Raw genomic sequence first — 14,565 nt, forward strand, 5'->3', positions numbered from 1 at the left:
TCCGGTCGGCGCTGACCTGTAAACTGCAATACTGCCGTCTGCCAAGTCTGCACGTTTTGGAGGGCGAGGCTGACAACGAATTGCACATTTGCAATTTGTGGTTAATGAGGGTTGCTGCTCGGCAAGAACGGGCTTTGGTAAGAAGGCATTGCTTCTATCTAGAGCTCACAGGACGAGGCAGAGACCGGCCACCGAGGTGTTTCGGGGCATCGATCTGCAATGTCTGAGCAGCCTTTCGGAATACATACCCGGGAAGTTGGATGCCTTAGGCAGGGCTGCATAGTGGTAGCAGATGGAACAGTGGGCAGCAAGGCAGCGGCTGTTTCGAGCTGAAAAGATGATATTGTTAGACGAGGTTGTGGCTATGATGTGATTTTCAGCAAGATTATTATCGCTGGTGATTATTGTGACTACACTAGGAAATGCGCCGGTAGGTACACAAGTACCGAGTTGGTGACCGACTGTATGTTGGTGTGGGAGAGACAGGTCTCGACCCAAGTCGTGGAGGGTTGACATTGCAGACCTTATGTATTTAGTCTTCATTCACTCAGGTAAGGGATTCTTGAGCAGAATGTGACTTTTCAGCAATTCTTAAACCTGACTTCGCGATCCCGAACCGTCGATCCTTGACGGCGACCCCGATGTTGGGTTCTTCCCCGCTAAACAAGAAGCGGTCCAGCGCCCGCCTTGCCTTCAGCTGGAAATTACCAGCATTTATTTAGAGGTACCTAGTATTTAGTACGATGGAAATTTAGCTTTGGCAGCCACGAGATGGGGCGAAACAACAATGGAGCATTGATGTACTAGTTAGTTAATGTATTTCGAGGGATTTCCGACTTTTTTTTTTTTTTTTCAGCCCGGGCGCTCCAAGAAGACGCCGCCGGGGTAAATGTTAGCGACCTGCGGGACTCACTGTCTGCTACCTGATAAGGCTTGCCTGCTTTTTCCCCGGTCAGCCGCCACATTTTCATGGATTATGGATTATGGATTCTAATTGTCTTCTTTAGTTGATTTCTCCTCCTCCATCTCTTTTTTATCGTCGCCTGTCCATATCGCTCGATTTCCATCGTCACGACTGCCCCCGCGCTGCTGCGACATCACCTCCCCTACCGACACTGGCACCCCAAATTAACCTTCTTTTTCTGCCTTTGATGCAACGTCGTCGGCAGGAAGGGTGTCTTGTCCCTAGTCTATTGTAATCGACAGGTTTCTGTTCCCCGAATGTCGACTGGTACCCACCTTCCACGCGACACTTCTCAAGGCGCAGGCCGCGACAGTGGAAGAGGCATCGCTGTGACGGCGCCTGTGGAGGCGCTGGATATCGAACAGGTTACAATGTACGTCTACCCATCAATTACCCAATGTCTAGATGGACGACGCTTCGCTCCTGAATGCGCTGGCGAATTGCCGTTGCGCCAGGCCCTACGCCGTTCGCCTTCCCCAGACTTTTTGCCGTTGCCCCGCACAGGCACAGGTACAACTGTACCAGTACAGGTTACTGATGATTTAAACTGTCTCACAGAAGCTCAACCTCCCACCGTCGGCATGCCTCGTCGTCGTCGCCGCCCGAGGCTGAGCCCGAGGCTGGCTTTTTGAAATCCGAACCATCGCCGATCAATTTCAATGCCAACATTGAAGCCAAGTATGTCAATACACGCCCCACCCTCCTTCCACCCAACGTGCCCTCCAAGAACCCTCCCGCTGACCTGCACGCGCCATCTAGAATCAAGAACCCCCTCGTCGGTATCCCCCGCCAGACTCTCCTTCGCGACGTCGACGAATTCTGCCGCGCCAAGGGCCTCAAGGAGCACCGCGCCCTCTTCCGCAAGGGCGCTCTCATCGCGCAAGACCCGACCGGCTACGAAGACATCACCGGCGACGAGGCGCCGACACCGGCCGAGGTGGACGCGCTGCGAAACGAGGTGCTGCACAAGTGGCGCGTGCCGCGCATGCTACTTCTCACCATCGCCACATGCTCCATCGGCGCGGCCGTCCAGGGTTGGGACCAGACGGGCTCCAACGGCGCCAACCTACAGCTGCCCCGTGCCCTCGGCATCGGTAGCGACTCAACCGCCGACCAGCTGCGTGTCGGCCTCGTCAACGCCGGGCCCTACATCGGCACAGCTCTGGTCGGCTGCTGGCTGTCGGACCCGGTGAACTACTTCCTCGGCCGCCGGGGGTGCATCTTCCTCGCCGCCAACTTCTGCCTCTGGCCCGTTCTCGCAAGCGCCTTTTGCCGCACCTGGCAGCAGCTCGTTGTCTGCCGCCTGCTGATGGGCGTCGGAATGGGCGCCAAAGCCTCCACCGTGCCCATCTACGCGGCCGAGATCGCGCCCGCGCCCATCCGCGGTGCGCTCCTCGTCAGCTGGCAGCTCTGGACTGCCTTTGGAATCTTCATCGGCACCTGCGCCAACCTCGTCGGCGACCGTGTCGGCCGCGACGCCTGGCGCTATCAGCTCGGTGCGGCGTTCATCCCTGCCGTGCCCCTCGCCGTTCTCATCTACATGTGCCCGGAGTCGCCCCGTTGGTATATGAAAAAGAACCGCTACCCGGATGCGTTCCGTTCAATGCTCCTCCTCCGCAAAGACCCCGTCCAGGCAGCCCGTGACCTCTACTACATTCACGCCCAGCTCCAGGCCGAGCACCTGTTCATCGGCAGCACCCACTATGTGAAGCGCTTCATCGAGCTCTTTACGATTCCCCGCGTGCGCCGCGCTACCCTGGCCGCGTCTACGACTATGCTGGCTCAGCAGATGTGCGGCATCAACATCATTGCCTTTTACTCGTCATCCGTCTTCGAGCACGCCGGCGCCTCCAGCTTCCAGGCCCTGCTCGCAACCTGGGGGTTTGGCCTCATCAACTTCTTGTTCGCGTTTCCCAGCATATGGACCATAGACACTTTTGGCCGGCGCTCACTGCTGCTCTTCACCTTTCCGCAGATGTCGTGGACGCTACTCACCGCAGGCCTGTGCACGCTCATCTCCGGTAACCGCGGTGCGCACCTGGGCGTCGTCGCCCTCTTTGTCTACCTCTTCGCCGCCTTTTACTCCCCGGGATGCGGCCCCGTGCCATACGCGTACTCATCCGAGATTTTCTCGCGCGGCCATCGAGAAATGGGCATGGCGTTTGCCGTGGCGACGTGCCTGTTCTGGGCGGCGGTGCTGTCCATTACGCTGCCGCTCATGCTGCGGTCGCTCGGGGTCATGGGCGTGTTCGGCTTCTACTCGGGGCTCAACGTGGTGGCGCTCATCATGATCTTCCTCTGGGTGCCCGAGACGAAGCAGCGGACGCTCGAGGAGATTGACTACATCTTCGCGGTGCCGACGCGCGTCTTCATGCGCTACCAGGTGACGCGGACGCTGCCCTGGTGGTTCCGGCGGTACCTGATGCGTGACAAGAGCGCGATCCTGGAGCCGCTGTTCCAGCTGGAACTCGAGGACCACCATGCCGCCGACGGTGCGTTTGACAATGACAAGGCAAGGGTGGAGTTGAAGGAGATGGTGGGCTTTACGAAGGGCATTGATCCCCGGAACGGAGAAGTGTCTTCAGAGACGTCGGACATTGTTCATTGATTCTGAATGCTGTTGGGGATTGGATGTTTTGTTACTTTGATCAGGGTTGTGTTTCCTGCCATGTTATGAATAAGGGTGCATTTTGGGATTGACTTGGGCATGGCGCTTGCGGACTTGGGACGATACCCGATGGTTTTGTACATGATGAATTTTGGATAGCTGTATATTAGTTGAATTAGGACATTGCTGACGGATTGGCAAGTTGATGGAGATGAGAGCCATCGACATGGAGGGCTACTCTCCGTCGGCCAAGCATGGCACTTATTGAAGACATGGGTGATTTTAAGACGTATGTGTGGTGACGATAGCATTAATGCCATTAAGTTTATAAACGGCCTACGAATGGATACAGGCAAGGTAATTGATCTTCTAATTCCTGCGCCATCTAGCAGACCTCGAGGGGGGGCGATCAACATGGATGTGAATGATGTGATATCCTGGAAGTTGTCCTTTGGCGGTGGAGCTGGCGGCTGGGTTGTCGTAGATATATTGTGGTTCTTGGTGGACATATGACATGCTGTACTTTGGAGAGTCGAGAGTCTGACTTTAGCGCTGGTATGGAGATTGTCGGGGGATGGTCTGGTTTTAGACACGGTTGGATTCAATGGCATAACATGTCCTAAGGGAGAGTTTGTCCCTTTTTCTTCATATCGAGATAAAGTAAAGAAAGAACCCCGGGGCCTGAGGTACCGAGAGGCAGGTATTGAAGGTCGGCGTTGACACACCATCCTCACTAGATCCCTTGATCCAGTAACTAGTGCATAACCAAGAAAAGACCTGCGGCGCTAATTCTTGCCGCTCCTGTGAGACTTTGCGGTTTGCAGCATCAAGGCGGGTTCAGTGGGTATTCTATGATGTATTGGCTTGCATTTTTCGTCCGAGTTGTAAAGTGCAGCCGTTGGGCTGCCCCCCTTTTGCGGTGGACTGGCTGCCAACTACATACATACGTAATGCGTAGGATTTGCAGTACGCGTTGACATTCCGTCCACCAGCAAGGTCTGATCTGTGCGTTCTCGGCCGCTGATACTGATCACGACCAAGCGTTGATCCAAGAAAAAAACCTGCTCTCGAACCACGCTGAAAAAGTTTGGGGGAATACGAGGAAATATTGGCGGAGCCGAGGGGCCCAGAATAGAGGCTGAGTACAGTACAGGCACTGGGCAGGTAGAGGACCGAGAGCCGTGGTTTACCTATTTTTATCCTTACTGGGTTGGGGCCAAGGCATGTGAAGATTTGTACAAGAATGATTCAAGGTATATTGATGGCAGGATGAGCTGTAGGGGTTTCCCTGTAATAATTGCAGTTTGCTGTTGACTGCAGCAGCGGGCGTCGTTTGAATGAGAGACAACTCAAACAGGGCCAGAGCCCACAGGATTGACGGTTGGTGGAGTTGATGTGCTGTTCAACCTTCCCATAACCAACCTACTGAAATACGCTCTAAAATATGTAGCTGTAATTGTAAAAAAAAAATTAGCTTCTTAGTGATAGGTGATTGTCGGGTTGTCTGTATGTCTTAAGTTCTGCGCTGTCCCGTCTGACTTGCAGTCTCGATAGCCTTGTTTATGCTGTTGGCTGCGGCTGTGACTTTTGTCTGTTCGCAGTGCTCAGCACATCCCATCCTGCATCATGCCGCTACCGGGCCCGTTGTGGCGCCTGAAGTTGGGTCCCTGGCCGGTGGATTACAGTGGGGAGTACAAAGCCGGTGCCGGTGCCGCTTTTGATTTCAGGAGGATCAACCTACACCCATTCTCAACTTTTAGCCAGCGCATCAGAAGCTCATGCTCTAAAGCGGCGGGCTTTTCGATGGACCCCAGTAGCCAGGTACCGCCACCAGGGGAGCCACTCAGGTCGCAGTAGAAAAAAAAGACGAAAAATGAAAAGAAAAAAGACGACGTCAACCCTGGCTCAGTTTCATGTCTTCCCCCTCCACAGTTCTTCTCAATTCTGACTTGCTGCCTTGCAAACACCCTTGCCCTCCTATCTTTCCAGCTTCACATTCTTTATTCATCCTCTTCGTCCCTCTTTTTTTTTGTGATTTTCTCTTCCTCTCCCCTTTATCCATAGCTTCTTCCTCACCTTCCCATCATCCCCCTCCCTCATTCATTGGTGGTGCTCTCTGTTCCTTTCTTTACGTCATTGGTCTCTCAAGCCCTCGACAACGTTACCTACAGGCTTTGTGATAGCTTCCCTAGGTATTTCCATCGCATCAATCAGTCGAAGCCCTTCCTGACAAGAGGCCTCGCCAGCCGACTTGCACAAACCCACGCAAACACTTTTCACACGGCCCTGATATCACGACTCTGCATCTGAAGCCGGTCTTCAAACCCCATCAACCCCGCAAACGAAACCCTTACGCTATTATACACATCTTTTAATTCTTTGCCCCTTTTCCCGGAGATTTCGGTCCTCCCAACTATATTTAGCTTCACATCGCCAATTGCTTGCTGGCTTGACGCGTTTCATCTTGATTTCGACGAACTATCACCCCAACTCTGAAACGGGAGACGACTCCACACGTCGCACACATCACATCTCCCCAGGGGCGCGCCTTGCACGTCTCTTCTTCTCGAATGAACCACAGAAACTCTTCCCGCGCCTCCAAGAGAAACTCGGCCGGCTTCATCCAGCTCGACGGCGGCTCCCAGGTCGACATGACGGAACGCGACATCCCCCTCACCAACGTCCAGAGCTACGCCTCCACCGGCGCTCGCAAGAACGCCGCCGGCGCCGCCAGCCACGCCCACAACGACTCGACCGACTCGAATGGCGAGAAGGCTGGCCACCATGGTCGTCGCAAAAAGGTCGCCCCTGACGGTCTTAAGCGCAAGGGCACCGGCGACGAGGTCGAGCGCAACGCTCTTGGCCGCCTCTACGAAAGGATTGTCGGCTTCTCCGTCCTCACCAGATACATGGTCTACGTTGTCCCTGTCGGCATCTTGTTAGCTATTCCCCTTATCGTTCTCAAAGTGACTGGGCATCGAAACGACATTAACGTCGGAACTGGTCCGGGCCAGGATGGCGCAGACAAGCATGGTCCCACCCTCTTCAACATCTTCTTCTGGCTTGAGATTACTTGGCTGACGCTTTGGGCAGCCAAGCTTGCCGCTCTGCTTCTCCCACAAATTTTCATGGCTCTCTGTGGTATTGTCAGCGCCGGCGTGCGCAAGTATGCCGCCGTTCTCCGCAACATGGTCATTCCTTTTTCACTCTTCTTCTGGGCGTTAGCCACCTGGATCACCTTCCAGAACCTCTTTAGCGAAGCTATTGGCCCCAGACGCATCCAATGGTGCATGAATCTCGAGAGGGTTCTCGGCGCCACCTTTGTATCGTCTGCCGTCTTTCTCGGCGAAAAGGCTATCATCCAGCTCATTGGCGTCTCCTACCACCAGCGGTCTTTTGCTCTACGCATCAAGGAGTCCAAACGCGAGATCCGCCTGCTCGGTCTCTTGTATGAGGCTTCCCGTACCCTCTTTCCAATGTACTGCCGCGAATTTGCAGATGAAGACTACGTCATCGACGACAGTATCGAGATGATGCTGCGTAAGAAAGCAGGTCACAAGCGCCGCGGCTCTGCCACGCCCATGAAGCTCATTGGCGATGTCGGCCGTATTGGCGACAAGGTCACTTCCGTCTTTGGCAACCTTGCCTCGGAAATCACTGGCAAGCAAGTCTTCAACCCCCACTCCTCGCACACGGTCGTCATCGAAGCCCTCGAGAAGAGACTACCCTCCGAGGCCCTCGCCAGGCGCATCTGGATGTCCTTCGTCGTAGAAGGCAAGGAGGCCTTGTACATCGAAGACTTTTACGAGGTCCTCGGCCCCGCATACAGTACTGAAGCCGAGGAGGCCTTTGCTGTCTACGACGCCGATTTGAACGGCGACATTAGTCTCGACGAAATGGTCCGCAAAACTGTCGAAATAGGTCAAGAACGCAAGGCCATCGCTGAAGGCATGAAGGACATTGGTCAGGCCCTTCGCGTTCTTGACAAAGTTCTCCTCTTCATTGTCCTCCTCATTGTCGTCTTCATCTTCCTTGCATTTTTCAGCAGCAGAATTGTTACCGTTATTGGTACTGCTGGAACGGCTCTACTCTCGCTCTCCTTCGTTTTCGCTGTCACCACCCAAGAGTTCCTCGGCTCATGTATCTTCCTCTTTGTCAAGCATCCCTTCGATGTCGGCGACCGTGTTGACATTGGCGGTAGCCAGATGGTTGTTGAGCGCATCTCTCTACTCTACTCGGTCTTTAGACGCCTTGAGAAGTCCCAGATCACGCAGGTTCCTAACATTCAGCTCAACAACCTCTGGATCGACAACATTTCCCGCAGCAAGGCCATGTCAGAGACGATCGAGCTTAACGTTTCCTACGACACCAGCTTCGAAGATGTTGAGCTGCTCCGCCTCGAGATGGAGAAATTTGTGCGCCACCCCGACAACTCCCGCGACTTCCACCCCGACTTCTCCATTGGCATTGGCGGTGTTGGTAATCTCGACAAGATGCTCCTTTACATCACCATCAAGCACAAGTCCAACTGGCACAACGACAAGGTTCGCTCTACTCGTCGCTCCAAGTTCATGTGCGCTCTCGCCGTCGCACTCAAGAAGGTCCCCATTTACGCGCCCGGTGGTGGAAGCGAGGCCCTTGGTGGACCGGGTAACCCCAGCTACTCTGTCGCCGTCTCGGACGAGTTTGCTGCCGCTGGCCGCGACAAGTACGCCAAGGACAAGGAGGCTGCTCGCATGGTTCCTAGCGACCCAGCCCAGACCGAAAAGGAAGCCGCTGCTGCCGAGCAGGCCGCCATCTCTGAGCTCAACACTGTTCCACTCGCCATCGACACTACGACCAGCATGTGGGAACACCGCGACGACAACACCTCCAGCGCAGTCGATGAGTCTGGAGACCCGCGACGCTCTCGCGAGATTGAGGCGATACGCTCTGAGCTGCATAAGAAGGAGAGCCAGCGCGGTCGCCGCAAGGCTGGCGAGGGTCTGACGGGCGCCACGGGATTGACGCCCACTGATGGCCACTTCCCGCCGCAGCAGAGAAGCCCGCGGCTGGAGACGTTCGACGAAGAGGCCACGACGGATATGCCCTCGACGTTTTACGAGCGCAACCACCCCGTTGACAGGTCCAACCTCGGCGGCCACAGCCATGGCGGGTTCCAGAATGTGCGCATCGATGACGAGGAGGAGCCGCGCCGGTCTACTTCGCTCCACGTCGGCAGTCACCCTGTCGGTCGCCGACCCTCGCGCGGCCCGTCGCCTGCCAACTTCAGATGAGGAGAAAAGGGTATTATGTGATTTTGGGATGAAAATTGAGGCTACTGTTGCTCCGTGGTGCTCTAGGTTACTGTTATTTTTTCACATCTAGCATTGTGCGTGTACTACTTGTTTTATATCGCTAGCCATCCATATGGCAGCTGGACAGGCTTATAGACAGAATTCGGAATATTTTACGTTACTTGATTGCTTGTGCCTGCAGGAACAATGCGGCCGCTCTAACTCGGATTCGCACTGGTTGTATTGGCGTGTGGCAGGCGCGGGTGGAGGCGGAACCCGGCGCAAGCTCCCTCAGCGTTTCCTGCTGTCAAGCGTGCCGCTGGACATTTCTTCTTCATCTACCTGGAGTCACAGCCATTCAAAAAATTGAATTCACTCTTGGAAAATCTCCTGCTCTAACAATTTCCTTCAACCACAGCGGGAAAGAAAACCTATCCATTGACACACAAGAGAAAATGCCAGCCAGCGACAGTCTACGTGAGTACTTTGCCCTCCTCCAAACGCAGCTCTCAACTCAGCTCACCCACGCAAACAGAGCCGCCCCTGACGCCCGCGGAGCGCGCGATCTGCAAGTCCTACGGCGGGTGGACGGCCTTTCTGCAAGCCTTTGGGCTGAAGCCGTGGAACGATGAGGACGCGGCCGAGGGTAAGGCCATCCTCGCCGGCCTTGCTGCCCAGGATGAGGCCGGGAAGAAGTAGGAGGAGAGAGGGAGGAATGAATGGGAGGCAGCAAATCAGGACGATGCGGGATGGATTAGTCTTGATATTGGGCCCTTGAACGCTGGAGTTGGGTCGGGCAACGGTACATGTTTATTTGCTCGCCGGGAAGGGCAACACCTAACAGGTATACAGAGTACACTGCCCCTAAATCAAAATTTCCTCCACTGGCAGAGACTTGAGAGCCTGTCAAGGTTGATTGTGTTTTGAAGAACGATATCCACTACCCCCATAGAAGGCTTGCCGGTTGCATTCACTGAGGCCTGCGGAGAGTACGAAACAACGCGGCCTGCAAACGGAGAGTTTGATGGGCTTTACAAACAACCATTGCCTTGTTCCTGAAAACGCAGACGTGATTCCAATCGCCCATCTTCTAACCATCTTCTCCCTAATACTTTCCTCTCTACCAGATGCACAGGCTCAAGTTCCAGCACATCATGGAAGGTAAGTTTCGTCTCTCACCTCTCCCCTTTTTGGGGACCTGCAACGGCTTGGTGCGATTTGCTGACTCTAACAAAAACTTGGCCCAGCAGCGCAACGTGAAGAGCCCGACAACGAGATCAGAGCCGAGCCTGAGCTGCGCCGCTGGGCCCTGCCCGCTCCCGTCTCGCCCAGGATTCTCAAGGCGCTGATGAGCAGCAACGAAAGGAACACGACCCAGATGGAGAGCCCGCCGCCGCCGCCATATCCTTTGAGAAAACCTCGCGCTACTGCCGCTGCCGATGACGGGGGAGGCGTCAAGGAGTACGCGGACGCGGAGGTGGGCAGCGCGCAGACGCGACTCGACGAGGAGGACTTGCTCCTTTGCTACGCCGCTACCGCCGTTGCTCTACCCGAGTCCGAGTCCGAGGATGGCAACGGCGACGATGAAGATGATGATGATGATGATGAAGACGAGCAAGGAGGCGACGGAGACGGAGCGCGTCTTGTGCCGAAGCCAACGACAAGCGGAGGCGTTACGGCGGCGGCGGCGGCAGCAGCAGCAGCAGGGGTAGAAAGCGAGAGAGAAGGCATCTTCGACCGACATCTGATCAATGCGGCACTGCAGCGCATCGAAATCAGTTCCTCCGACGGTCACCGCGAGGTCAATACATGCACCCTTCCGGAGCCGTCGCCTGCTGAGCCCTCTACTGCGGTACCATCACCAGTCGTTTCGGACACCGGCGCCACGGCTTTGAAGCAGGACGTACGGGAGGAGAAGGCTTCCACTTGGTATGCGGTTGCTATTCTCCTTTTTGTGGGAAGTCTTTGGGTCATGTTGGAGCTCACGTTGGGGTGAGTGTTGGTTGTAAGAGGCAAGTTGGAAATTTGGCAGATGGACGTTACGGTGTATTTGCAGTTGGACATGTGAGAGTTTACGGGGAGTAAAGAATAGAGATTACATATTCTCCGTATCATTTGAGTATTTCTTTCCAGTGATCTCCTTCAGATTATTCCTCTGTTTGCACTTGGTGCAAACGGGCTTAAGTAACTGGCAGCCCTCACATCTTTCTCAAGGTTCATTCACCACTCCCCCTCCTCCACCTTAACTTCTTCTCTTCTTTTCGCTTTCTCTGCCTCTTGTCTTCAATAACTAAGATTTTCCTTGCGGATATTCTTTTGGTCAAGGACTTGCGACTGTCTCATGATATTCCACAAGCAGTGCGGAGTACTGATTCTTTTTTAGCTGCCAAATTTTTCGCACTGCTGAGACTGTACGTTGCCTCATAAAATAGCCCATCATCCTCCAATTCCTTCTCCATTTGTCTACATTTCCGTCATTACACGATATTACGCTCTGGGAAGCCGAGACTCATTCGTACGCAGGACTTGCAATGCCGATACGAACCCCACGGGTGAAGAAGGAGCGCAGCTGCAGTGGAAACGCTGGCGAAAGCCACGACGATCGTGGCACCTCACGAGCTCATGACACTCAAGAGGCTTACGATACTACGCACTGTCAGGAAGTCGAATCTAACGACACAACAGACACCAGCTGGCACAAATCCGACTACGACTCCGACCCAGAGTCTGAGCATCAGGTTGAGGGTCTCACCAATGATGCGCATGATAACAATAAGGATATGAGATCACGAAATACCTTGGAAGAAGAGCTCTTGAGAGGTGAAATCAAAGAGGAGCAAGATGGTGAGCAAGTTGATGACGAGGACGAGGATGAGCGCGTCACCGAGATCATCACCACCACCACCACCACCACCACCCAGCCATCCAGCGCTACCTCTATCCCGACACCTTTTACTACGGAGGAGATGGTCGGTCTGGCGGAAATCTTGTCCTCGTGTCCACCGCCTCGAGGCTCAAATCGAGGCCCGCGCTACACTTGGGCAAAGGCGCGGTGGGAACACTGGTCGCTTGTCGATCGCGTATTCTACCTGGCCGCGTCCCAGTACTAGTGAGCAGCAAAGTCGGCCAGACTATTATGGCTACAAAATAAATGGATATGGTCTGTTGAAGCAGAACAATGTAGCTATTTTGAAAATGACAATACAACATATTGCTCCTACCGCCCCCCGTTTAGAGAGTCTAGTTTTACCTGGAGACCGAATCTGTCGTTGGTGGAGCGGGATCATTCAGCCGCACATCACCATCTCTCAAAAACGAGGCGTGACCTTCACGAAGCACGGCTACGAAGCGAAACATCGGTGAAGGAAAAATGGACCTTGAATCATTACTGGAATATCGACACTCCAAGCTGCCGAGCACTTCCAGCATCCGCCTCCTCGAACGCCTTGACTCCGCAACCACAGAGGGCCACCTCACTTTCAAGGTGCACACGCGCCACATCAACGAGTCGGTCCTGAGATACCACTGCCTCTCATACACCTGGGGTAACCCCTTTGCTCACGGCAATGGTTTTGAGGCGGGTTTTGAGGCGGCGTCGGAGGCGTACGCGGCGTCGGAGGCGGCCCGCGTCCCCGTCGTCCTCGACGGCAAATTGTTCTACGTGCAGCGAAACCTACAGGAAGCGCTGCGGACCATTCCTGCCACAGCGTACATGGACCGTTTGAATAGGCATGACACGACGGATGGGGAGCAGGGGGTGAAAGATCTAGAGCGTGCGGCCTCCTCGGCGGCAGATCCCTTGCCCGAAGGCGGCGCGGACAGGTTGATCTGGGCGGACGCGATATGCATCGACCAGTCCGACATTGTGGAGAAGAGTGCGCAGGTCGATATGATGGACAGGATATACAGCAACGCGGGGTACGTCCTGGCCTGGCTGGGGCCGGAGGACGAGCACACGGGCCGCGGGCTGCAGGCCGCGAACATCCTAACCACGCACCTGGACGCCTTCGAAGCAAGCCGCATATCACCTTGGCTGGGCCACGACCGGGAGCGGTACCTCGAGGCCGGCATCCCGCACCTCGCCCGGGCGGACTGGGACGCGCTGGCCAGCATCTACCAGCGGCAGTGGTTCCGCCGCGCCTGGGTCGTGCAGGAGGCCGTTCTCGCGCGCGTCCTCCTCGTCTACGTGGGCGGGTGGCCGGTGCCGTGGTCCGACCTCGGCACCCTCGCGCACGCGCTGCGCCGGCAGGAGGGCCGGCGGGGGTCGTCCAGGGGCACGCGCTACGAGCCCACGAGCGGCGCCGGCGTGTCGGTCGAGTGGAACGCGGCCGAGATGTTTCGGTGGCGCGAGAGCATGGGCGTGACGCGACGGGAGGAGAGCGCGCAGCGGCTCTTTTGCCTGGGTGGGCTGGTGGACGCCTTTTGGACGTTTCGCGCGACGGAGCCTGCGGATAAGATCTTCTCCGTCTACGGCCTGATCAACGCGTTTGCAGAGGATGATGGCGGGCGTCGCGCGACGGACTACGGACGATCGGTGGAGAGCGTGTACACGAACGCGACGAGGAGGATCATCAGAGAGCAGGGCAGCCTAGAGGTCCTGTCCCGCAGCTTGTACTCGACGGGGCGACGGGCCGGCTTGCCGGGCTGGGTGCCTGATTACAGCGTGCCGGCGATTAACCCGATCCCGAGCACGTTTGCCGCGAGCAAGGGTTTGCGGTTTGAGCTTAGTGTCGACAGCCAGGAAGACGACGACGATCCGCAGCTACGGGTCCGAGGTATGCGACTCGGGACACTCTCTCGGGTGGCTGGCAGGCAAGGCACCGGACCGCTCGACAAGTTCACCTTCAACCCGAAATGGTTCAGCATGCTTCTCTCCTTGAAAGACTTACCCGTGTGTGGCGGTCGGCGGAAGCGTCCAGCCTTGGCCGAGCTCCTGTGGCGGACGCTGTGCATGGACATGACGTACGGCGGCTTCCTCAGCGCCACCGACCCCGGCGCGGCCAGCGCGCCGGACGAGTACCGGGAGCAATTCGCGTCCTTTGTGCTGCTCACGCTCATGGCGCTCGCCGACCGCCGGGTGCTGGAGAAGAACGGCGTGGACCTTGACGACGCCCCTGCGGTGAGCGCGTGGGACGCCGCTGCGTACGACCCGTTTCAGGAGGACCTCGCCCTGGCGCTGCGGGACCTCGACGCCATCATCGCACGCGACGAGGAGTCCGCCAAGTTCATGCCGCCGAGCGACCTAGTCGTGCAGTTCTGGAACGACGTCCGCTGCACCATGGTGCGCTGCACGCCCGACGAGGGAGAGGGCAGCGCTCGCGACTTTACCGTGCCGCGCACGGTGCTCGAGGGCAGCAGCCGGTGCGTCGGCGCGGGCCGCGTCTGCACAGAGTCGCGCATGTTTCGGCGGTGCTTTGGCTTCGCGTCGGCGTACGCGGTCGCCTTGGGCTACAGGCAGCTGGTGGCCGTCGACGACATCAACTTGGGGCTGGCGCCGCTGCCGGCGGGTGCGGGCGACGAGGTGTGGATCCTGCCGGGGTTGGCAAGCCCGGCGGTGCTGCGGAGGACGGAGGAGGATGGTGTGTTTTCGTTTATCGGGTGCTGCTATATACATGGGCTGATGCATGGGCAAGCAGTGGATGAAGCTGAGGCCAAGGGGGAGAAGCTTGTTGATGTTGTGATGATGTAGGGTGGGGACTCGTGGTCCAAAGTAGAGC

At 56.3% G+C, this 14,565-nt stretch overlaps 4 protein-coding genes across 4 annotated transcripts; all 4 read left to right on the top strand.

Moving 5' to 3' along the window:
• Positions 1–1,221: 1,221 nt before the first annotated feature.
• ISF_06221 (Sugar/inositol transporter) lies at positions 1,222–3,572 on the top strand (the record flags this gene model as incomplete). The annotated part of the gene is made up of 2 exons (XM_018849825.1): positions 1,222–1,337; positions 1,523–3,572. 2 exons carry the CDS (start codon positions 1,222–1,224, stop codon positions 3,570–3,572), a joined length of 2,166 nt encoding a protein of 721 aa, XP_018702802.1.
• Positions 3,573–6,142: 2,570 nt separating this feature from the next.
• ISF_06222 (serine/threonine protein kinase) lies at positions 6,143–8,848 on the top strand (the record flags this gene model as incomplete). The annotated part of the gene is made up of 1 exon (XM_018849826.1): positions 6,143–8,848. The coding sequence occupies one exon, from the start codon at positions 6,143–6,145 to the stop codon at positions 8,846–8,848; it is 2,706 nt and encodes a 901-aa protein (XP_018702803.1).
• A 455-nt stretch (positions 8,849–9,303) lies between these two features.
• ISF_06223 (hypothetical protein) lies at positions 9,304–11,958 on the top strand (the record flags this gene model as incomplete). Its single annotated transcript, XM_018849827.1, has 5 exons — positions 9,304–9,325; positions 9,384–9,543; positions 9,984–10,009; positions 10,096–10,777; positions 11,541–11,958. The coding sequence occupies 5 exons, from the start codon at positions 9,304–9,306 to the stop codon at positions 11,956–11,958; spliced, it is 1,308 nt and encodes a 435-aa protein (XP_018702804.1).
• A 260-nt stretch (positions 11,959–12,218) lies between these two features.
• ISF_06224 (Ankyrin and HET domain protein) lies at positions 12,219–14,537 on the top strand (the record flags this gene model as incomplete). Its single annotated transcript, XM_018849828.1, has 1 exon — positions 12,219–14,537. The coding sequence occupies one exon, from the start codon at positions 12,219–12,221 to the stop codon at positions 14,535–14,537; it is 2,319 nt and encodes a 772-aa protein (XP_018702805.1).
• Between the last annotated feature and the right edge of the window lie 28 nt (positions 14,538–14,565).

The sequence above is a fragment of the Cordyceps fumosorosea genome (assembly GCF_001636725.1).
Source record: "Cordyceps fumosorosea ARSEF 2679 chromosome Unknown scaffold_16, whole genome shotgun sequence".
Taxonomy (NCBI): domain Eukaryota; kingdom Fungi; phylum Ascomycota; class Sordariomycetes; order Hypocreales; family Cordycipitaceae; genus Cordyceps; species Cordyceps fumosorosea.